The following is a 24,409-nucleotide window of genomic DNA, read 5'->3' as shown; positions in this document are numbered from 1 at the left end:
AAAGTGGTGGAATTGCCCTTTAATTTCTCTCCCTCCCATGGTAAAATTAGTAGAATTGCATCAAATTTGTTATAAAATTGCTACATTTTTCCTCTGCCACATGGCATAATTTCTAAAATCAACTTTAAAATGTAAATTTTTCTCTCTGCCATCAAAAGGGTTGCCACCAAAAAATGTGCCTGCTTGGTTTCCACTGCCTTTCTGCATTATAAACTAACGCGCCTGTTATTGTACTAAGTAACCTGTGGGTTTGCCGTGTATGCTGTCTGCTGGAGTGCCTTGACGCTCCACACAGGATGTCCTCGATAGAGGGCTATGGTTTATTTGATACCATAATGGTGAGGGGGGTAGGTTGGAACTGTCCGAGGCAGGGGGTGTGTCAAGTCACTTCCTATTTGCGTTCCTCCAGAGCATAGGCTAAACCTTATCCAAGAAGCGTCTGTTAGAGACAGAAGAACTGGCACGAGCTGAAACTTTTAAAGCTGATAATACACGAACAAGGATATATATATTAGAAGCTTTAAAAAGTCACTCAAACTTTTTCGGTGTATAAAGAAGCCATCACTCAACACAACGTAAGCAATTGTTCATTTCACTCTTGACAATTAGTTACACTGTGGTAGGCTACTCAAGTGAAGAACTTTCACAAATTTCGCAGTTGGGATGTGTTTTGATGAGGTATGAAGGGAAAAATAAACTTTGATTTGACTTGAAAGTGAGTAGCCTATAGGCTGAAAGCTTGCAACTAGAAGCCTGCATCCACCACATGTAGCTTATTAACTTGGCATGAAAGAACAGGCAGAGGAAAGTGCTTATGTAGCCAATGGATAAATCAAAATAAAAGGCACTTTTAAATGGCAGATAGTTATTAGCTCAGCCGACTGAGCAATATTACGTTTCATTTGGCCATTGAATTACTGAACACTGAATTGCTCTCTCTCTCTCTCTCTCTCTCTCTCACACACACACACACACACACACACACACACACACACACACACACACACACACACACACACACACACACACACACACACACACACACACACACACACACACACACACACACACACACACACACACAGGGTGATGGGTGTTATTGGTTCCAGTGGTACCAGGCTCTGCTCATAAAGTGAGAAATATTTTAGATACCTGTTCCCTCACATAATGTTGTGCGTCAACAACCAATGGAAATATGAGGTATTTTTTGCCTTTCTTTATATATTTATACAGTACCAGTCAAAAGTTTGGAGACACCTACTCATTCAAGGGTTTTTCTTTATTTTTACTATTTTCTACATTGTAGAATAGTAGTGAAGACATCAAAAATATGAAATAACACATATGGAATCATGTAGTAACCAAAAAAGTGTTAAACAAATCAAAATATTATTTTATATTTTGAGATTCTTCAAAGTAGCCACCCTTTGCCTTGGTGACAGCTTTGCACAGTCTTGGCTTTCTCTCAACCAGCTTCATGAGGTAGTCCCTGGAATGCATTTCAATTAACAGGTGTTGTTAAAAGTTCATTTGTGGAATTTCTTTCCTTCATAATGCGTTTGAGGCAATCAGCTGTGTTGTGACAAGGTAGGAGTGGTGTACAGAATATAGCCCTATTTGGTAAAAGACAAAGTCCATATTATGGCAAGAAAAGCTCAAATAAGCAAAGAGAAACATGTCTCATTACCTTAAGACATGAAGGTCAGTCAATCCAAGACATTTCTTTTTTTAATTTTAATTTTATTTTTACCCCTTTTTCGTGGCATCCAATTGTTTTAGTAGCTACTATCTTGTCTCATCGCTACAACTCCCGTACGGGCTCGGGAGAGACGAAAGTTGAAAGTCATGCGTTCTCCGATACACAACTGCACACTGCTTCTTAAGACAGCGCGCATCCAACCCAGAAGCCAGCCGCACCAATGTGTCGCACCTAGCAACCTTGGTTAGCACGCCCTGTGCCCGGCCCGCCACAGGAGTCGCTGGTGTGCGATGAGACAAGGATATCCCTACCGGCCAAACCCTCCCTAACCCGGACGATGCTAGGCCAATTGTGCGTCACCCTACGGACCTCCCGGTCGCGGCCGGTTACGACAGAGCCTGGGTGCGAACCCAGAGTCTCTGGTGGCACAGCTGGCGCTGCAGTACAGCGCCCAGAACCACTGCGCCACCCGGGAGGCCCAATCCAGGACATTTCAAGTACTTTAAAAGTTTTTTGAAGTGCAGTCGCAAAAACCATCAAGCGTTATGGTGAAACTGGCTCTCATGAGGACCACCACAGGAAAGGAAGACCCAGACTTACCTCTGCTGCAGAGGATTAGCTCATTAGAGTTAACTACACCTCAGAAATTTCAGCCCAAATAAATTCTTCACAGAGTTCAAGTAACAGACACATCTCAACATCAACTGTTCAGAGGAGACTGCGTGAATCAGGCCTTCATGGTCAAATTGCTGAAAGCACTTCTAAAGGACGCCAATAAGAGGAAGATACTTGTTTGGGCCAAGAAACATGAGCAATGAACATTAGACGGTGGAAATCTGTCCTTTAGTCTGATGAGTCCAAATGAGAGATTATTGGTTCCAACCGCCGTGTTTTTGTGAGATGCGAAGTAGGTGAACAGATGATCTTCGCATATGAAGCATGGAGGAGGTGGTGTGATGGCGCTTTACTGGTGACACTGGGGGCCTGATTCAGTTTCAACTGTCCTGCCTGCGGCTATGGAACCCTGACCTGTTCACCGGACGTGCTACCTTGTCCCGGACCTGCTGTTTTCGACTCTCTCTCTCTCTCTCTCTTTCTACCGCACCTGCTGTCTCTAACTCTGAATGCTCAGCTATGAAAAGCCAACTGACATTTACACCCACTGTGATTATTATTATTTGACCCTGCTGGTCATCTATGAACGTTTGAACATCTTGGCCATGTACTGTTATAATCTCCACCCGGCACAGCAAGAAGAGGACTGGCCACCCCTCAGAGGCTGGTTCCTCTCTATGTTTCTTCCCAGGTTCCTGCCTTTCTAGGGAGTTTTTCCTAGCCACCGTGCTTCGACATCTGCATTGCTTGCTGTTTGGGGTTTTAGGCTGGGTTTCTGTATAGCACTTTGTGACATAGGCTGATGTAAAAAGGGCTTTATAAATACATTTGATTGATTGATCGATTGATTGATTTATGTAGAATTCAAGACCACTTAACGATCATGGCTACCACAGCATTCTGCAGCGATACGCCAGCCCATCTGGTTTGCGCTTAGTGGCACTATCATTTGTTTTTCAACAGGACATTGACCTAACACGCCTCCAGGCTGTGTGAGGGCTATTTGACCAAGAAGGAGAGTGATGGAGTGCTGCATCAGATGATCTGGCCTCCACATAATTCATTTTTTCAAGTTATTATTACACATTTCACGATTTGCAATTTCAGTGTATTTTGTTCAAAGGCAGTGCTTCTCAATCCTGGTCTCGGAGACCCAAAGAGGCACACACCCCCACCCTCACTCCCACATACCTAACCCCGTTCAGAGACTTGATGGTGAGTTAAGAAGTTGAATAAAAGAAAGATCAAAATTAGCACCAACAAAAATAAAATAATAGGCAAGTAATATATGTAATGTTGTTACCCTTTCACCTATGACACACACATCCTATGACACACACATTTGTACCCCCAAAGCACACACATCCCTGGATCGCTCCTCTTTTCAGTTCGCTGCAGTTAGCGACTGGAACGAGCTGCAACAAACACTCAAACTGGACAGTTTTATCTCAATCAATTCATTCAAAGACCCAATCATGGACACTCTTACTGACAGTTGTGGTTGTTTTGTGTGATGTATTGTTGTCTCTACCTTCTTGACCTTTGTGCTGTTGTCTGTGCCCAATAATGTTTTTACCATGTTGTGTTGCTACCATGTTGTTGTGATGTTGTGTTGGTACCATGCTGTGTTGTCATGTGTTGCTGCCTTGCTGTGTTGTGGTCTTAGATCTCTCTTTATGTTGTGCTGCGTTGTCTCCCTTGTTGTGATGTGTGTTTTGTCCTATATTTATATTGTATTTATTTTTCATTTTTAATCCCCGTCCCCGCAGGAGGCCTTTTGCCTTTTGGTAGGCCGTCATTGTAAATAAGAATTTGTTCTTAACTGACTTGCCTAGTTAAATAAAGGTCATGTGGTCTAAGGACCTTTTCTGTCAAATAAGAGGGGATAAGCTACATTTTTTAGGCCATATCACCCAGCCCTATCTCGATTTTTTTCAAAGTTATGGGCGATTCACAATATATATCTCGATATTTGTACAATTAAAGGTAAAGTACACTGCATTTCAAACAGTCAGCAATAATCTAATGCATTTAGGGCTTCTGAAGTTATACCTAGGCTAAATATAAGCCATCCACAACCATAAGATCCACTGTGTCACGACTTCTACCGAAGTCGAAGCCTCTCCTTGTTCGGGAGGTGCTCGGCGCTCGATGCTCGACGTCACCGGTCTTCTAGCCATCATTGATCCATTTTTCATTTTCCATTGGTTTTGTCTTGTCTTCCTACCCACCTGGTTTCAATCCCGTTCATTACCTGTTGTGAATTTAACCCTCTGTTTCCCCTCATGTCTTTGTTCGGAGATTGTTTGTTGTTCAGTTTTTGTGCGCGACGGGTCCTCGTACTCCATTTTGTTTTATTATGATTCATTCCTTTTGGAGTTATGTTTTGATTACAATCATTAAACAACTCCATTCCATTAAGTTTGATTCTCTTGCGCATGACTTCCCTGCCACCTATACACACGACTCTGACACACTGCTTAATGAGTTTATCAAAATAGTTTAACCTGCTTTTTTGTGCAACAATCACTGATCTGGCTTTCAAGTCTGTCAATGAAAATTCCCTTTTTTGTTACAAATTTAACTAGAACCATGCATAATGCACATTCACTAATAATGACAAACTTCTTGGAGCAGGCATTGGGCTATAGAAAATGAACACAGGTCTCCACAATCTCTCAAGCCCATGTGCTAGGGATTAGCCAAGATAATCTTTATATTTTAAGTTTAGCCAACTTGGATCTATTTGCTAGCTAACAAGGCTGAACAGTGGAATTGCAATGAGCACACCCTTCAGTCTGCCTCCAACTGTTTGAAAGCATGTTAGCCTGTCCACTTCTTGAAATCAAGTGGCCTACCTGATTTCTCAGAATGAGAACGAGTTGCCAATTCCTTATATAATTGTGTTTTATGCTTATTGCACATTTATAAAACACAATTTAAAAAAGACTAGACAGCTAGTATAACAGTCTTTGGCTGAAATACTGCTAGTGATACGTGGTACCCCAATGTCGCGCACGACAAACTGAGCATTCATTTTCCACAATCGATGTTCATTGATACTCTTGTTTTACTAGTGACTGCTCTGTGCGCATTTTGAGTAGTTGAGACATAAAAAGGGTATTGATTGAAAAGTTTACTTCTCCTCTATTACAGTAAAATAATGTCTCAATGTGTTTTGGTGTCCATATGGCCAATTCTGTTTGACGAGTTCAAAGAGAGGAAGGTGTGATCTTCCAACTTTGTTGAGAGGAAAGAGCTTGGTATGTGTGTAAACCACATAGAAAGAGGCAAGGTGAGAGGTTTCACTCTTGTTCAAATCTGTTGGACGGAGACAGATCTCTGGTGTAAATGGAAAGGGGCACACAGCACAGAGGAGCGAAGGAGACGAGACCAAAAATACAATGAGAACAAGCGGACATAAACGCTCATAAAAACGAAAAATAACAAAACATTGATTAGTGGCACTATCATTTGGAATATCGCGCAAAAACATGAATTCGAATGAAACAAATTCATTCGATATATCGCCCAGCCGCACTATAGGTTGCATGTTGTGTGCCATTTAATTTGCAAACAAATGCTGATTTTTATTTATTTATTAATTTCACCTTTATTTAACCAGGTAGGCAAGTTGAGAACAAGTTCTCATTTACAATTGCGACCTGGTCAAGATAAAGCAAAGCAGTTCGACACATACAACACACACATGGAGTAAAACAAACATACAGTCAATAATACAGTATAAACAATAGTTTATAGGTGGGTGTTTTCTACATCTGGCATCAATTTGGGTGACTTTTTATATGTGTGCTGGTGAAGCAGCCTTCAACCCATAGCATTTAAAGTGTGGATGTTGTTGTTGGGAAACAGCATTGAATTAAAGGCTCTTATCTCAGTGGCCCATGTGCATTCTAACGGTGTTTGCATGGTGCTAGCTGCCAAAACACATGGCTTCTGGTTTGGGTATGTACGTACGGTCACTGTTGGGGACAATGTCATCGATGCACTTATTGATGAAGCCGGTGACTGATGTGGTATACTCCTTAATGCCATCGGATGAGTCCCAGAACATTTTCCAGTCTCTGCTAGCAAAACAGTCCTGTATCTTAGCATCTGCGTCATCTGACCACTTCCGTATTGAGTGAGTCACTGGTACTTCCTGCTTTAGTTTTTGCTTGTAAGCAGGAATCAGGAGGATATAATTATGGTCAGATTTGCCAAATGTAGGGCGAGGGAGAGCTTTGTATGCGTCTCTGTGTGTGGAGTAAAGGCGGTCTAGAGTTTTTTTTCCCCCTCTGGTTGCACATGTGACATGCTGGTGGAAATGAGGTAAAACGGATTTAAGTTTCCCTGCATTAAAGTCCCCGGCCACTAGGAGCTCCGCCACTGGATGAGCATTTTCTTGTTTGCTTATGGCCTTATACAGCTCGTTGAGTGCTGTCTTAGAAGAAAACTCTCTTGGTAAATAGTGTGGTCTATAGGTTATCATGAGATACTCTACCTCAGGTGAGCAAAACCTCAAGAGCAAAACCTCATTGCGCACCGGCTGTTATTGACAAATAGACACATCCACCACTTGTCTTACCGGAGGCAGCTGTTCTGTCTTGCCAATGCAAATCCTAAAAGTAAACATAATTGTTTACAACTCTGCTTTTATTTCTCCTAACTATGTGCAGGGCGTATGGCTCGTTAGGGCAGTGAGTGTTTACAAAAGGGATTCATCAGACCAAACTGACTCCACAGGGGCTTCATTGTTTGGGTCCTGGGAGAGAACCCAGGCCTGAGCCAGTGTTTTAGTTTGTTTAGACACAGCCAAATGAAACAGTACAGATGGAGACCATGGTTGGAAACGTATCTTGGTCTTCTTGTAAACATGCCTCATGCTCTTGTTTTTACCTCTCTTGACCTTTCACATTTGACCTTAGAACCCCCCATTATGTTTAGATTTGTAGCCTGGACTCTAGCGTGGTAGCCTGGATCCAGAGTTTCATAGTCTCATGGTTCGCTTAACCTTGCAGTTTAATGAATGGTGGTATAAACAGATGAACTAGACTAACTGAATAATTAAGCATTTTGCATTGTCATGGCAATATGATAAATGGTCCCCATCATATCTAGAGATTACACACACATCTGTGGCTGGGTGGGGGCTATAATGTCTGGTATCAGTCAAGAGGAATGTTGGGGTGTTTGGGGAATTTGGGAACAGCATGCTTTGGGAACAGCAGGCTGTTGTAAAGAGTGAGTCAAGAACGGGGTAATTGTAGGAAAAGTTTAAAAAGAAAACAAGCTGGTTTCAGGAATGGCGGGAGGAAAAGAGGTGGAGAAGAAATGTAAGCAGAGAGAACATGCAGAAGAGAGGTTTACATTGGGGAAACACAGGAGGAAGAATAGGAGTAGTAATGTTAACAGTCTTTCTCAGTAGACAATTGTGCGCTGTGTTGTCCGACTGATATGTGTGCACTTAACCCCTCTCACATTGAATTGTTGACATGCTTTTGCATCTTCATTTGATGTTATTTCATAGATTTATTTCAGTCAATTGCGCTTTTCTCCTATATTTTACTTTTTTTTAAAACTGGGCACTCCTCTTTATGTATCATTATTATTTATCCCTGACTGTCTGCATGACCAATCTTACTGTTTCTTACAATCTCAATCTTACTATCTCATCTCGAACTTGATCTTTCGTAGCACCCCTTTCAGAATGCCAGGAGAACGATTGATGGAGAGCGGTTCTGATGTGGGCCGTTTCCATGGCAATGCCCTGACCATAGTGGAGGCAACCAACCAGGAGGAGGCGGAGTCTAAGGAGCAGGGGGGCTTTCTCCAGGGTGTTCAGAAGATATGCTGCTGCTGGCCACGCCAGAGCAGCTTGTACGATACAGTTGTCACGGACGAAGTGGAGAAACAGGCCCCGCTTCCTGAGCCCCCTCAGCCCCACACTGGAGACAATCAGCTGGAAGGTATAGTCTCAGTCAAGTTAATTAGTTCATAATGGTAAGCCCATGTAGATGGGAAAAATCCTGGCCCTACCTATAAGCAATGATCATTGCATTAACTTTTTCAATGTCTCTCTCTCTCTCTCTCTCTCTCTCTCTGTCAGAGTTGATGTTGTCAGTGCACTCGGTGGATCTACTGAGCTCTAAAACGGGTCAGAACCGCATGGAGCATCACACCGACTGTTACCATGGCAACGTACTCATCATCCGACGTGGCCAGACCTTCCAGATAGAACTGGACCTGTCGCGACCTTTTAACTCCAACACAGACAAACTCCACCTGGACCTCAGGACAGGTAAGTCTGACCTTGATGTCTGTCACAAAAAAGGGAACACAGGTTAGTATTCCTTATTTAGTATGAGGTTAGTATTCCTTATTTAACCAGGTAGGCTAGTTGAGAACAAGTTCTCATTTACAACTGCGACCTGCCCAAGATAAAGCAAAGCAGTGCGATACAAACAACAACACAGAGTTACACATGGAATAAACAAGCGTACAGTCAATAACACAGTAGAAAATACATAAATAAGTCTATATACAATGTGTGCAAATGGCGTGAAGGTAAGGCAATAAATAGGCCATAGTAGCGAAGTAATTACAATTTAGCAAATAAACACTGGAGTGATAGATGTGCAGATGATGATGTGCTAGTGGAAATACTGGTGTGCAAAAGAGCAGAAAAGTCAAGAAAAAAACAATATGGGGATGAGATAGGTAGATTGGATGGGCTATTTACAGATGGGCTATGTACTGCTGCAGCGATTGATTAGCTGCTCAGATAGCTGAGAGAGCTAGTCCACACAATACACACAGAACAAACCCACAAAACAGACCAGCACGACTGTACCTCAAAAGCTAATGTCTACCTGGCCCACCACTCCACACTGGACTTGAACAGCCATTACGAACAGGTTCGCCTCTACAAGGCAGCAATCCCAACTTGTGCCAGGACCCTGAAGGACGTCACCCACAACCATAGCCCCAGCACCTCACACAGGAACAACAGAGCAACGGACACCCCGCCCAGACCAGCGAGACACCCTCCCAGACTTGCAAGACCCCCTCCTAAAGGACCTGCACCGAGAGAACCCACGTCAAGAGGACCTACACCCAGACCACTGCATCGCCAGCCAAACCCCAACCAGCTAAGACCACCCCAAGCAAACTCTGGCCACACCCTATATAGCCCCCCCATATCAGACCTATGCTCCTTCTACCCAACCCATGCCCCCCGCCTCTGCGGCAAGGACCTCAACATGACAGCAGGACATATGCCCAGGCCGTGAGCAGAGCAACAGGCCCAACCCCCACTATTACACCCGCCCAAGCCCCATCCTGCGACCTCAGAGGTATGTATCACATGCCTAACATGCTCTGCTCACACCTACTGTAATGGTCCGGACTTAAACCACACCAAATCAATACTAGACACTATGGAACACAAAGCTTTTACAATCTCATCCTGGAATATACAAGGTCTGAGGTCATCTGCCTTTGGCTTAAAGAGCCGGAACTCAGACTTCATCAAAGAAATTGAAAATACAGACATTGTCATCCATAAACATGGTATAAAGGAGATGGAACCACTGGTTTCCCTCTAGGTTAAAGAGAGCTGGTAGTCCCATCCACCAAACTACCAGGTGTGAAACAGGGAAGAGACTCAGGGGGTATGATAGTTTGGTATATAGCAGACCCACTCTATCAAATTAGTCAAAACAGAAAACTTATTATTAGGCAAGTCAGTTAAGAACCAATTCTTATTTACAATGACAGCCTTGTTCACAGGCAGAATGACAGATTTTTACCTTGTCAGCTCAGGGATTTGATCTAGCAACCTTTCAGTTACTGGCCCAGTGCTCTAACCACTAGGCTACCTGCCAGCCCAAATGAACAGTGTCAATTATAGGAATTAATAAACAAATTGACCTCTTGTGCTACCTGTATCCCCCCCCAATATAATTCCCATACTTTATACTTTAACGATGACAGCTTCTCCATCCTAGAGATTTCCAGGCCTAGGGACATGTACTAGCCTGTGGTGACCTAAATGCCAGAACTGGACAAGAACCTGACACCCTCAGCACAAAGGGGGACAAATACCTACCTGGAGGTGACAGCAATTCCTTGAACAGAGATTTGCTCAATCATGAGGCATCAAAACCAAAGATAATTTAATAATATTAAGAAATGCTCTAGATGGAAGGAAAGTAGTGTGGAAATCTACCAAAAAACAGTGAGGCAGCAGCAAATTCTAGACAATTTCCTAGACAAAATGTGTCACTGTAATAGTGAAGGTGTAACCTTGTCAGTAGAAAACCTAAACAGTATATTTGACCACTCAGCTTCCCTATCAAATCTAAAAAGGTCAAGCAGACAGCCTAAGAAAATTAACATCAATAACAAATGGTTTGACAAAGAATGCAAAAACCTACGAAAGAAATTGAGAAACCTATCCAACCAAAAGCATAGAGTCATAGAAAACCTGAGCCTACGCCTTCACTATGGTGAATAACTAAAACAATACAGGAATACACTACGGAAAAAGAAAGAACAGCACGTCAGAAATAACGTCAGACTCATACATTTCCTCAGCGAAAACTATGTAACCAAATTACCGTATGACAGACCACGTATTCACCCTGCACACTCTAATTGACAAACAAACAAAACAAAGGAAAAGTCTTCTCATGCTTTGTTGATTTCAAAAAAGCTTTCGACTCAATTTGGCATGAGGACCTGCTATTCAAATTGATGGAAAGTGGTTTTGGGGGAAAACATACGACATTATAAAATCCCTGAACACAAACAACAAGTGCGCTGTTGAACTTGCCAAAAAACACACACATTTTTTTTCACGGGCTGGGAGGTGAGACAGGGATGCACCTTATGCTCCACCCTCTTCAACACATTATATATATATATATATATATATATATATATATATATATATATATATATATATATATATATATATATATATATACAAATTGGCAAGGGCAGTAGAACAGTCTGCAGCACCCTCACCCTTCTAGAATCTGAAGTCAAATGTCTACTGTTTGCTGATGATCTGGTGCTTCAGTCCCCAACCAAGGATGGCCTACAGCAGCACCTAGATCTTCTGCACAGATTCTGTCAGACCTGGGCCCTGACAGTAATGGTGTTCCAAAGAAGGTCCAGTTCCCAGGACCACAAATACAAATTCCATCTAGACACCATTGCCCTAAAGTATACAAAACCTATGCATACCTCAGCCTAAACATCAGCGCCACAGGTAACTTCCACAAAGCTGTGAACGATTTGAGCAACAAGGCAAGAAGGGCCTTCTATGCCATCAAAAGGAACATAAAATTTGACATACCAATTAGGATCTGGCAAAAAATACTTGAATCAGTTGTAGAACCCATTGCCCTTTATAGTTGTGAGGTCTGGGGTCTGCTCACCAACCAATAATTAAAAAAATGGGACAAACACCAAGTTGAGACTCTGCATGCAGAATTCTGCAAAAAATATCCTCTGTGTACAATGTAAAACACTAAATAATGCATGCAGAGCAGAAGTAGGCCGACACCCGCTAATTATCAAAATCCAGAAAAGAGCCGTTAAATTCTACAACCACCTAAAAGGAAGCAATTCCCAAACCTTCCATAACAAAGCCGTCACCTACAGAGAAATTAACCTGGAGAAGAGCCCCATAAGCAAGCTGGTCCTGGGGTTCTGTTCACAAACACAAACAGACCCCACAGAGCCCCAGGACAGCAACACAACTAGACCCAACCAAATCATGAGAAAACAAAAAGATAATTACAACAAAACAGAGCAAACTGGAATTCTATTTGGCCCTAAACAGAGAGTACACAGTGGCAGAATACCTGACCACTGTGACTGACCCATAATTAAGGAAATCGTTGAGTTTGTACAGACCCTGCACTTTCTAACCTCCTGCCAAATGTATGACCACATTAGAGACACATATATCCCTGAGATTACACAGACCCACAAAGAATTTGAAAACAAATCACATTTTGATAAACTCTCATATCTATTGGGTGAAATACCACAGTATGTAATCACAGCAGCAAGATGTGTGACCTGTTGTCACAAGAAAAGGGCAATCAGTGAAGAACAAACACCATTGTTCCACCGTAGCATACTCCTGGGCTACAATATCCGGACCCACGACCGGTCCATCGATGTCACCGCATGAAGAGGAATAAACAGACTCACCTCATCGCGACGTCCCCCCAAAGGCTAACTCTCTAGCCCTTGCTATCTCCTTGCTTGCAAATTCGTCTGCTAACTGCTAGCTTGTTTAGCCCGGTCCGCTGACTGCTACCGTGTTTAGCACCGGCCTACTAACTGTTAGCTTGTTAGCACAGGCCTGCTAACCGTCTGAATCGCCGCGTCCCAAACACTCACTGGACCCATATTTACTTTCTATCCCTTTTCGATTTTTAATTTGTTTATACCTTCCGGTAACCTGCCTCACCCAATGTGATACGGAACCGCTATTATTTTTAAATTTTTAGAACACACTCAAGAACCTCCAGAAGCTAACCAGCTAACTGGCTACAAGCTATTTAGTCATTGTTAGTTTTCTAACCTGGATAACACTCGCCAGTCCAGCTTCCCTGCCCCATCCACCGCTGCCCCCTGGACACTGATCACTTGGCTACATAGCTGATGCATGCTGGACTGTCCATTAATCACGGTAATCTATTCTGCTTGTTTATGTTTTATCTGTCGGCCCCAGCCGCACTCAGGCTCTGTGTGTAGTTAATCCGACCCCCCCTCTGCCTAGTCAATCGCCATTCTACCTGCTGTTGTTGTGCTAGCTGATTAGCTGTTGTTGTCTCACCTACTGTTTTAGCTAGCTCTCCCAATTCAACACCTGTGATTACTGTATGCCTCGCTGTATGTCTCTCTCAAATGTCAATATGCCTTGTATACTGTTGTGCAGGTTAGTTATCATTGTTTTAGTTTACAATGGAGCCCCTAGTTCCACTCTTTATACCCCTGATACCTCCTTTGTCCCACCCCCCACACATGCGGTGACCTCACCCATTACAACCAGCATGTCCAGAGATACAACCTCTCTCATCATCACCCAGTGCCTGGGCTTACCTCCGCTGTACCCGCACCCCACCATACCCCTGTCTGCGCATTATGCCCTGAATATATTCTACCATTCCCAGAAACCTGCTCCTCTTATTCTCTGTCCCCAACGCTCTAGGCGACGAGTTTTGATAGCCTTCAGCCGCACCTTCATACTACTCCTTCTCTGTACCGCGGGTGATGTGGAGGTAAACCCAGGCCCTGCATGTCCCCAGGCACCCTCATTTGTTGAATTCTGTAATCGAAAAAGCCTTGGTTTCATGCATGTCAACATCAGAAGCCTCCTCCCTAAGTTTGTCTTACTCACTGCTCTAGCACACTCTGCTAACCCTGATGTCCTTGCCGTGTCTGAATCCTGGCTCAGGAAGGCCACCAAAAATTATGAGATTTCCATACCCAACTATAACATCTTCCGTCAAGATACAGTGCCTTGCGAAAGTATTCGGCCCCCTTGAACTTTGCAACCTTTTGCCACATTTCAGGCTTCAAACATAAAGATATAAAACTGTATTTTTTTGTGAAGAATCAACAACAAGTGGGACACAATCATGAAGTGGAACGACATTTATTGGATATTTCAAACTTTTTTAACAAATCAAAAACTGAAAAATTGGGCGTGCAAAATTATTCAGCCCCTTTACTTTCAGTGCAGCAAACTCTCTCCAGAAGTTCAGTGAGGATCTCTGAATGATCCAATGTTGACCTAAATGACTAATGATGATAAATACAATCCACCTGTGTGTAATCAAGTCTCCGTATAAATGCACCTGCACTGTGATAGTCTCAAAGGTCCGTCAAAAGCGCAGAGAGCATCATGAAGAACAAGGAACACACCAGGCAGGTCCGAGATACTGTTGTGAAGAAGTTTAAAGCCGGATTTGGATACAAAAAGATTTCCCAAGCTTTAAACATCCCAAGGAGCACTGTGCAAGCGATAATATTGAAATGGAAGGAGTATCAGACCACTGCAAATCTACCAAGACCTGGCCGTCCCTCTAAACTTTCAGCTCATACAAGGAGAAGACTGATCAGAGATGCAGCCAAGAGGCCCATGATCACTCTGGATGAACTGCAGAGATCTACAGCTGAGGTGGGAGACTCTGTCCATAGGACAACAATCAGTTGTATATTGCACAAATCTGGCCTTTATGGAAGAGTGGCAAGAAGAAAGCCATTTCTTAAAGATATCCATAAAAAGTGTCGTTTAAAGTTTGCCACAAGCCACCTGGGAGACACACCAAACATGTGGAAGAAGGTGCTCTGGTCAGATGAAACCAAAATTGAACTTTTTGGCAACAATGCAAAACGTTATGTTTGGCGTAAAAGCAACACAGCTGAACACACCATCCCCACTGTCAAACATGGTGGTGGCAGCATCATGGTTTGGGCCTGCTTTTCTTCAGCAGGGACAGGGAAGATGGTTAAAATTGATGGGAAGATGGATGGAGCCAAATACAGGACCATTCTGGAAGAAAACCTGATGGAGTCTGCAAAAGACCTGAGACTGGGACGGAGATTTGTCTTCCAACAAGACAATGATCCAAATCATAAAGCAAAATCTACAATGGAATGGTTCAAAAATAAACATATCCAGGTGTTAGAATGGCCAAGTCAAAGTCCAGACCTGAATCCAATCGAGAATCTGTGGAACTGAGATTCTACTGAGCTCGAGCTGTTTCGCAAGGAGGAATGGGAAAAAATGTCAGTCTCTCGATGTGCAAAACTGATAGAGACATACCCCAAGCGACTTACAGCTGTAATCGCAGCAAAAGGTGGCGCTACAAAGTATTAACTTAAGGGGGCTGAATAATTTTGCACGCCCAATTTTTCAGTTTTTGATTTGTTAAAAAAGTTTGAAATATCCAATAAATGTCGTTCCACTTCATGATTGTGTCCCACTTGTTGTTGATTCTTCACAAAAAAATACAGTTTTATATCTTTATGTTTGAAGCCTGAAATGTGGCAAAAGGTCGCAAAGTTCAAGGGGGCCGAATACTTTCGCAAGGCACTGTATATCCATCCTGCCCTGCCTATCTAAGGTCTTCGAAAGCCAAGTCAACAAACAGGTCACTGACCATCTCGAATCCCACCGTACCTTCTCCGCTGTGCAATCTGGTTTCCGAGCCGGTCACGGGTGTACCTCAGCCACGCTCAAGGTACTAAACGATATCATAACCGCCATCGATAAAAGACAGTACTGTGCAGCCGTCTTCATAGACCTTGCCAAGGCTTTCGACTCTGTCAATCACCGTATTCTTATCGGCAGACTCAGTAGCCTCAGTTTTTCGGATGACTGCCTTGCCTGGTTCACCAATTATTTATAGAAGGACTCTTATGCATTCTCATTTCAACGCCAAACCCACCACTGCTGTGCATGGCCAAATAGCTCTATTTTCATGTCATCCTACAAATGTAAACACCTGGAGTTTGCTATACGGCAACGGCACTTGGGTTGAAATCAGCGCTATGGTCAGATTACATGAAAATAGAGCTCTTTGGCCACGCACACCAGTGGTGGGTTTAACGTCAAAATCAGGATGCATGAGAAGAAAATAACCCCATACCTACTGTAAAATATGGTGGTGGATATTTGATGTTACCAGTAGCTGTGAGTGGGTAAAATCACTGAGGAAGCCAAGCCAGGACAAATATATATATTACAACCTATGTGTTGTGATATTTGCATAGTTTGCTCAAATTTTTTAAAACTAGGCAAGTCAGTAAAGAACACATTCTTATTTACAATAACGGCCAAACCCAGGACTACACTCGGCCAATTGTGCGCCGCCCTACAGGACTCCCAATCACAGCGGGATATGATGCAGTCTGGATTCGTACCAGCTACTGCAGTGACACCTCTTGTACTGAGATGCAGTGTCTTAGACCACTGCAGCACTCTATAACCTGTTAGCTCACATGCCTTGCCACCGTGATATCTAAGCCTAAGGCCAGAGACAATAAGAAGACACCGCAGCAGAATAAATTCAACCACACCTTTGTCATCACAAAACCGGAGAGCAACATCTGTCCAGTGGAGTCTACAGAGCATATTGCATTTAACAAACAGTTACATGACCTACAGCACGGTCAATCAAGTTCATGTTTGCTCGCTAGCCTAAGGGAGGGTTTAGCTGGCTGGGTTGTCCTTGTCTCATCGCGCTCTAGCCACTCCTGTGGTGGGCCGGGCGCAATGCACGCTGACAAGAATGGACGCTGACAAGGCTACCTGGTTAAGTGAGTATTGTGTCAAGAAGCCGTGCAGCTTGGCTGGGTCATGTTTCAGAGGACACACAGATCTTGATCTTTGCCTCTCCTGAGTCCAACAAGACCTTAACTACCAATTGAATATTGCAAAAATAAACATTTGTTATTTCACCTTTATTTAACCAGTTGAGAACAATTTCTCATTTACAACTGCGACCTGGCAAAGATAAAGCAAAGCAGTGCGACAAAAACAACAACACAGAGTTACACATAAACAAACGTACAGTCAATAACACAATAGAAAAATCTATGTACAGTGTGTGCAAATGTAGAAGAGTAGGGAGGTAAGGCAAAAAATTGGCCATAGACGAAAAATAATTACAATTTAGCATTAACACTGGAGTGATAGATATGCAGATGATGATAGAGATACTGGGGTGCAAAATAGCAAGAGGACAAGTAACAATATGGGGATGAGGTAGTTGGGTGGGCTATTTACAGATTGGCTGTGTACAGGTACAGTGATCGGTTAGCTGCTCTGACAGCTGATGCTTACAGTTAGAGAGGGAGATATAAGACTCCAGCTTCAGTGATTTTGGAAATTCGTTCCAGTCATTAGCAGCAGAGAACTGGAAGGAAAGGCGGCCAACGTAAGTGTTGGCTTTGGGGATGACCAGTGAAATATACCTGCTGGAGCGCGTGCTACGGGTGGGTGTTGCTATGGTGACCAGTGAGCTGAGATAAGGTGGGGCTTTACCTAGCAAGGACTTATAGATGACCTGGAGCCAGTGGGTTTGGCGATGAATATGTAGTGAGGGCCAGCCAACTAGAGCATACAGGTCGCAGTGGTGGATAGTATATGGGGCTTTGGTGACAAAACGGACGGCACTGTGATAGACTACATCCAAATATAAACATTAGCCTACTACATATAGCTACATATTGAACTTCCATCCTCTCAAGCCAGAGGCACAATGTATGAATTTATGGTTGGATCAGACTCGCTGTCATAATCATTGGCCAGAACGGAGAATTAAGTAAAACCACAAGTCCAAATCTCTATCTCCATCCATGGCTAATTTAGGAAAGGGACAATTTTAGCTAGCTAGCTATTGAAGGACAACCACACAGCGAGTTGCAGTCATTTAAAAAAAATATGTCAATGACGTATAGCTTTTGATGTGATGTGATTGGTGTGAAGCTAAATCCAAATGGGCTTCCCTTCACCCTTTTTTTTTGGTGCGCCAGAACCATTCACAGTTGAGCTCAGTTTAGGCTCAACGCTGATTGGCTATTGTTTTATAAAGGGAGGCCAAATGCTCACTGGCTTTCCTTGCATTCAATACTACAGGCGGCAACAATGCCATACTCTTTTTGACCAGACAGCATCCTATAGATGGGATACAGAGACAGAGACAGAGGGACGTTGTTTCGCTCACTCAGATGCTTTTTTTCTGGTGAGATACATTCAGCCTCTTGCGAATTGAGGGAGAATTATGAAACACAGAGACAAAAGATTATTTTTTACATTTCTTGGTACATTTTTGGGGGGAAGTCTGGCTTCCCTTGGGAATCATGAATGCACACCACTGGATGTTATGGGTCTATTTTGCTTCCACTGGTCCTGGGGCCCTTGTTAAGGTCAACGGCATCGTGAACTTTGCCTCTGCCAGGAAACTTGGCCACAAGTGGGTCTTCCAGCAAGACCATAACCCCAAGCACACGTCAAAATCCACAAAGAAATGGTTGACCACAAAATCAACATTTTGCAATTGTCATTTCTTGAAACCCATTGAAAACCTGTGGTTTGAATTGAAGACGAAGACGCAGACGAAGAATATCAAAATGAATACTTGATCATCAAAATCTCTTTCTCTGAGCAGTTGTATTAGTATAAAATAATATATTCTCCCATATGCTTTGAGCGTACAACATAGCTCAGTATTTCAATGATGTATTTGATATGGTCAATTTTGGGTGTCAAAAAACTTCAGACCCCACTGTATGTGTGAAGACGTTCTGTGTGTTTACCCTCAGTGGAGTTTTCACAGTACTCAGCTCAGTTTACCGAAGCTGAACTGAACTGCATAACAGTGACACACTTGTGGTTCACATTTGGTTTTGGCACTGTCACCCTCTGGCACAACAGGCTCTGAATTACAGTGGTGGGGATACTGTGGTTTCCTCACTTTCCTGCACAGCAGACTACACGTTACCTTTAAAGGCCGTTCGTTGTCATTCCACTATCTTACCTTTATTTCAACTCTTTTAAGGTCAATTCAAGACAGTGTTTCACTGGTATAGTTTGCAGAGCTTTTTCTTACTGTTTCTCACATGCAATTACACACACATTCACTCTGTATAAATAGTCAGCATTGGTATTTGCCAAGTGGAGTGTGACAGGATTTGGAATTTCCACCCCTCTGGTTATGTGAAGAATGTGATTCCTGCCTCTGCAATAGAACGTGTGTGCCAGTCAAGTGCAGCTGTTAGCCGTATGGTGTATTTGACTGAAAGCAGGTTTCAATGATTGCGTGTGTATTGTGGACCTTTTCTGTGTGAAGGGTGAGGGCTTAAGTCCAAGAGAGGTGCAGGAGGAATTCGATGTGGGTTGGTACGGTTTCCATCAGAGATAAGAGAACAATCAATCTTTACGGCGGTCTTTGGGAGTAACACGATGGTCCTGAACACTGCATAGTTTGTTGAGATGGGTTTCAGGCACCACTACACTGTTACCACAATGATATTCCACCAATATAACACTGCTTCAATCCCCCTGAAGCTTTACCTGAAAGGGCCCCCCTATTCCCTATAGTGCACTGCACTATATAAGGGCGCCATTTGGCACACGCTTGTGATGACCATAAATGATAACCCGACAAACCGTTTACTAATGTGTCTGACAGGACCCCTCCCCATGGTGTCAAAGAACACGCACGTCATCATTCAATTGGTGGAAGAGCTGGAGGACGACCGCTGGGAGGCCAAGATAGTGGAGCGGAACGGCAACAGGATCAAGCTGTCCGTCAACTCGCACGCCAAAGCTGTGATTGGCAAGTACAAGCTCACCGTGACGGTGGAGTCTCCGAAGGGCGGGTCTGCAACCACACGCGACCCCAGGAAAGACATCGTCATGCTGTTCAACCCCTGGTGTGAAGGTAAAGACTGTTGGGAAATGTGGGAGGAAGGAATGAGAGAGAAGGGGGCGACAAATAAATATTGGGAGGCAAGGTCGGCACGTTAAGGACCATACCATTGCCACTGAAGTGCCAACCCCACCCCCCGTGCTCACCTATAGTTGACACAGTGAGTCAAACAAAGGTATCCCATTGTATCACAGTTCAGCTTCAATGCAGTATGTAAGTCTAATGTTTCAATGTTGTTATTCCATTGCTATGGGAACAGACCTATGACCCCATCTAAACACCAGGACCAAGTCACAGATCACAGAATAGACGTAGAGTTCAAAAGAGCTAGGGGTTTCTACACTGAGTGTACAAAACATTAGGGACACCTTCCTAAATATTGAGTTTGCACCCCCTTTTGCCCTGAGAACAGCCTCAATAAGTCGGGGCGTGGAGTACAAGGTGTCGAAAGAGTTCCATCGGAATGCTGGCCCATGTTAACTCTAATGCTTCCCACGGTTATGTCAAGATGGCTGGATGTCCTTTGGGTGGTGGACCATTCTTGTTACTCGCGGGAAACTGTTGAGCGTGAAAAACCCAGAGGCGTTGCAGTTCTTGACACAAGCCGGTGCGCCTCGCACCTACTGCCATACCAAAGGCACTTAAATGTGTTTTCTTGCCCATTCACCCTCTGAATGCCACACACACAATCCATGTCTCAATTGTCTCAAGGCTTTAAAATCCTTCTTTAACATGTCTCCTCCCCTTCATCTGCACAGGTTGAAGTGGATTAAACAGGTGACATCAATAAGGGATCATAGCGTTCACCTGGATTCACCTTCCATGTCATGGAAAGACCAGGTGTTCCTAATGTTTTGTACCCTCAGTGTCTAACAGAGGCTGGCTCTAGGACTGTGCTCTATTTAGCCTCTTGGTCTCACAGAGAAGCGCTAATTTGCACATAGGCGGGAAACTCAGCTCACTGCCCAATAATGTGCTGCTATCCATCATAAAGTCACAGCTTGACCCAGTGTGACCCAGAATGTTTGTTTCATTCTCTGGTTGCACGTCAAGACCTCTGGTTGCACGTCTCTCTCTCTCTCTCTCTCTCTCTCTCTCTCTATCGCTCTCTCGCTCTCCCCCTCTCTCCCCCTCTCTCTCTCTCTCTCTCTCTCTCTCTCTCTCTCTCTCTCTCTCTACGTGCTGTAGATGTTTATTAAGTAGTAAAGCCAGCCAAATCTCAGCTGCTAGATCCTGTCAACAGCTCAAATCTATACTGTACCTCCTCCCATAAAACCTCTACACAATCTCTACCCTTCCTCCCTCCCTCCTTGAGATTCTACCACTCCCTCTTTATAGCGTCCTCTCCCGCCATTAGTTTGTGTAGCCTTTTTGTACCTCTTCCTTCCTCTTCCTTCCCACATCCCATCTTGACCACTGCTCCCAAACTAATCGTTTAACCTCTCTGCCCCTTCTGCTAGTTCTCACTCCCCCCCCCCTAGCTTTTTCCTCTGCCTCCCCTTCTTCTTGTCCCTCCTCCCAATAGCTTTCTCCTGTTTCACAGTGTCTCACACAGATAATCATGTCCATGTGGTCAGGTCCATGTGGTCAGTTGTAAAGACAACAAACGGATGGAAAAGAGAGAACCAGATATTCCCATAGAGTCCTTACTCCACCCTGTGGTGTATTATCCATTTAGGATGATTTCACACAATCCATCCCTTTTCCTCTAAATGAGTAAGGCCCCTCAGTGAGCGCCAGCCACTGTGCTAGCAACATTTAAACCTATTCTGGCCTCTAGTAATAGTAAACCCTCTCCCGGCTTTGTGAAGTCCAGACATTTTGCTAGTAGTGATTAACCCTCTCCTGGCTACACTCACTCTCCCTGCTTTGTATGGTCCAGATATTCATCAAATAACAGTGAACCCTATCCTTGCCTCTCTCTCCGATTCTCCCCGGTGTTTATCAAAATAGTTATTTGTGGCAGATGTGACTGTGTTGTGGACTTCACACCAGATTACATTTCAGAAATGTTAAGAAAAACAGAAATCATTTTTGCCATGCATAACTGAAAAATGCATACCTAATCTTTGTCCCTCTTCCCACTCCCCCTAAGATGACACAGTGTACATGGATGATGAGGAGGAGAAGAAGGAGTATGTGCTGAATGACACAGGAAGACTCTACTACGGCACAGAGAAACAGATTGGAGATCGCACATGGAACTACGGACAAGTACGAGATGGGGAGGGAATTCAACATCAAGTGCGGTGGCCATGATGTCTTTCGGCGAATTCCAGTCATCCTGAAAACCACCGTCGTTTAAGCCATTTATGAACCACAGAACACAAGTAATTCATTCATTGGTTGACCCCTATCATGTCTTCCATCTCTCCCTGTCTGTCTGTTTCCCACTCGCTGTGCTGTTCAGTTCCTTGAGGGGATGCTGGAGGCCTGTCTCTATGTGCTGGAGAAGAGTGAGATCCCTCCGCCTGGTAGAGGGGACCCTGTCAACGTGGTCAGAGTCATATCTGCCATGGTGCGTTACCTGTCGACTTATTTGACCTCCAGTAGTGAACATACTTATTTATCATACATACACATACTTTCCCGTGTATTCATTCCTGGCGTACGTTCATTGATCTGAATTATGTTGAGGTATGTTGATGTTCATTTCATGACCATTACTATAACGTTATGGTAATATTTTTTTTTTAAAGATGTGTTCTCAGTGACCTACCTGGTTAAGTAAAAACAACCACGTGCTGCTGTATTTTATCTTACTGAAAACAAAACTGTCTCTCCCATTTTTTTTGTTGCGTTCCAGATCAACTCCCAAGATGACAATGGGGTCCTGGCTGGGAATTGGTCAGGGAACTATGTAGGAGGAGTTTCCCCTACAGCCTGGAATGGCAGTGTGGAGATCCTGAGGAAATACCACAAGGAGGGAGGCCTGCCTGTCAAATATGGACAGTGCTGGGTCTTCTCTGGGGTCACCACCACAGGTGTGTCAAATCAAATCACATTTAATTTCGTCACATGCGCCGGTAAGGTGCAGACCTTACCATGAAATGCTTACTGTCAAGCCCTTAAAACCAACAATTCCGTTTTAAGAAAATAAGAGTTAAGAAAATATAATATTATTATTATAATATAATAAACTAAAGTAAAAAAAGGTAACACAATAGAATAACAGTAATGAGGCTATATACAGGGGGCACTGGTACCGAGTAAATGTGTGTTGGTATAGGTTCGTCAAGGCAAAATGAACATGTAGGTAGGGATAAAGTGAATATGCATAGATAATAAACAGCGAGTAGCAGCAGTGTAAAGAAATGCAAATAGTCCGGGTAGCCATTTTATTAATTGTTCAGCTGTCTTATGGCTTGGGGGAGTAGAAGCTTTTAAGGAGCCTTTAGGACCTAGACTTGGCGCTCCCGGGCAGCTTGCCGTGCGGTAGCAGAGAACAGTCTATAACTTGGGTGGCTGGAGTCTTCCCCAGTGATGTACTGGGCCGTATGCACTACCCTCTGTAGCGCCTTGCAGTCGGATGCAGAGCAGTTGCCATACCAGGCGGTGATGCAACCTGTCAGGATGCTCTCAATGATGCACCTATATAATTGTTTGAGGATCTGGGGACCCATGCCAAATCTTTTCAGTCTCCTGAGGGGGAATAGGTGTTAACATGCCCTCTTCATGACTGTTTTGGTGTATTCGGACCATGATAGTTTGTTGGTGATGTGGACACCAAGGAACTTGAAGCTCTCGACCCGCTCCACTACAGCCCCGTTGATGTGAATGGGGGCATTCTCGGCCCTACTTTTCCTGTGGGCCACGATCCGCTCCTTTGTCTTGCTCACATTGAGGGAGAGGTTATTGTCCTGGCACCACTCTGCCAGGTCTCTGACCTCCTCCCTATAGGCTGTCTCTTCATTGTCGGTGATCAGGCCTACCACCATTGTGTTGTCAGTAAACTTAATGATGGTGTTGGAGTCGCGCTTGGCCATGCAGTCTTGGGTGAACAGGGAGTACGGGAGAGGACTAAGCATGCACCCCTGAAGGACCCCCGTGTTGCAGATCAGCGTGGCAGATGTGTTGTTGTCTACCCTTACCACCTGGGGGTGGCCCGTCAGGAAGTACAGAATCCAGTTGCAGATGTGTTTAGTCCCAGGGTCCTTAGCTTAGTGATGAGCTTTGTGGCACTATGGTGTTGAACACTAAGCTGTAGTCAATAAACAGCATTCTCACATAGGGTGTTCCTTTTGTCCAGGTGGGAACGTGTAGTGTGGAGTGCAATTGAGATTGCGTCATCTGTGGATCTGTTGGGGCGTTATGCGAATTGGAGTGAGTCTAGCTAGGGTTTCCGGGATGATGGTGTTGATGGAAACCATGACCATCCTTTCAAAGCACTTCATTGCTACAGACGGGAGTTCTACGGGGAGGTATTCATTTAGGCGAGTTATCTTGGCGTTCTTGGGCACAAGGACTATGGTGGTCTGCTTGAAACAAGTAGGTATTACAGACTCGGTCAGGGAGAGGTTGAAAATGTCAGTGAAGACACTCTCCAGTTGGTCCGCACATGCTCTGAGTGTACATCCTGGTAACCCGTCTGGTCCCTACGGAGAGCGTGATCACACAGTCTTCCAGA

At 44.0% G+C, this 24,409-nt stretch overlaps 1 protein-coding gene across 1 annotated transcript in view; it reads left to right on the top strand.

Moving 5' to 3' along the window:
• Nucleotides 1–235: 235 nt before the first annotated feature.
• LOC110508468 (protein-glutamine gamma-glutamyltransferase K) overlaps nucleotides 236–24,409 on the top strand; it is a 36,861-nt gene continuing 12,687 nt past the window's right edge. Inside the window, exons 1-7 of the mRNA XM_021589002.3 lie at nucleotides 236–575; nucleotides 8,012–8,283; nucleotides 8,424–8,615; nucleotides 19,543–19,794; nucleotides 21,878–21,996; nucleotides 22,193–22,300; nucleotides 22,589–22,766. Of these exons, the coding sequence (XP_021444677.3) occupies nucleotides 8,025–8,283; nucleotides 8,424–8,615; nucleotides 19,543–19,794; nucleotides 21,878–21,996; nucleotides 22,193–22,300; nucleotides 22,589–22,766 (1,108 nt within the window). The 5' untranslated portion in view covers nucleotides 236–575; nucleotides 8,012–8,024. The remainder of the gene's footprint in view (nucleotides 576–8,011; nucleotides 8,284–8,423; nucleotides 8,616–19,542; nucleotides 19,795–21,877; nucleotides 21,997–22,192; nucleotides 22,301–22,588; nucleotides 22,767–24,409) is intronic.

The sequence above is a fragment of the Oncorhynchus mykiss genome, chromosome 28 (genome assembly GCF_057628025.1).
Source record: "Oncorhynchus mykiss isolate SJ-2025 chromosome 28, ASM5762802v1, whole genome shotgun sequence".
NCBI classification, from domain to species: Eukaryota; Metazoa; Chordata; class Actinopteri; order Salmoniformes; family Salmonidae; genus Oncorhynchus; species Oncorhynchus mykiss.
This window is presented reverse-complemented; position numbering and strand designations above follow the sequence as displayed.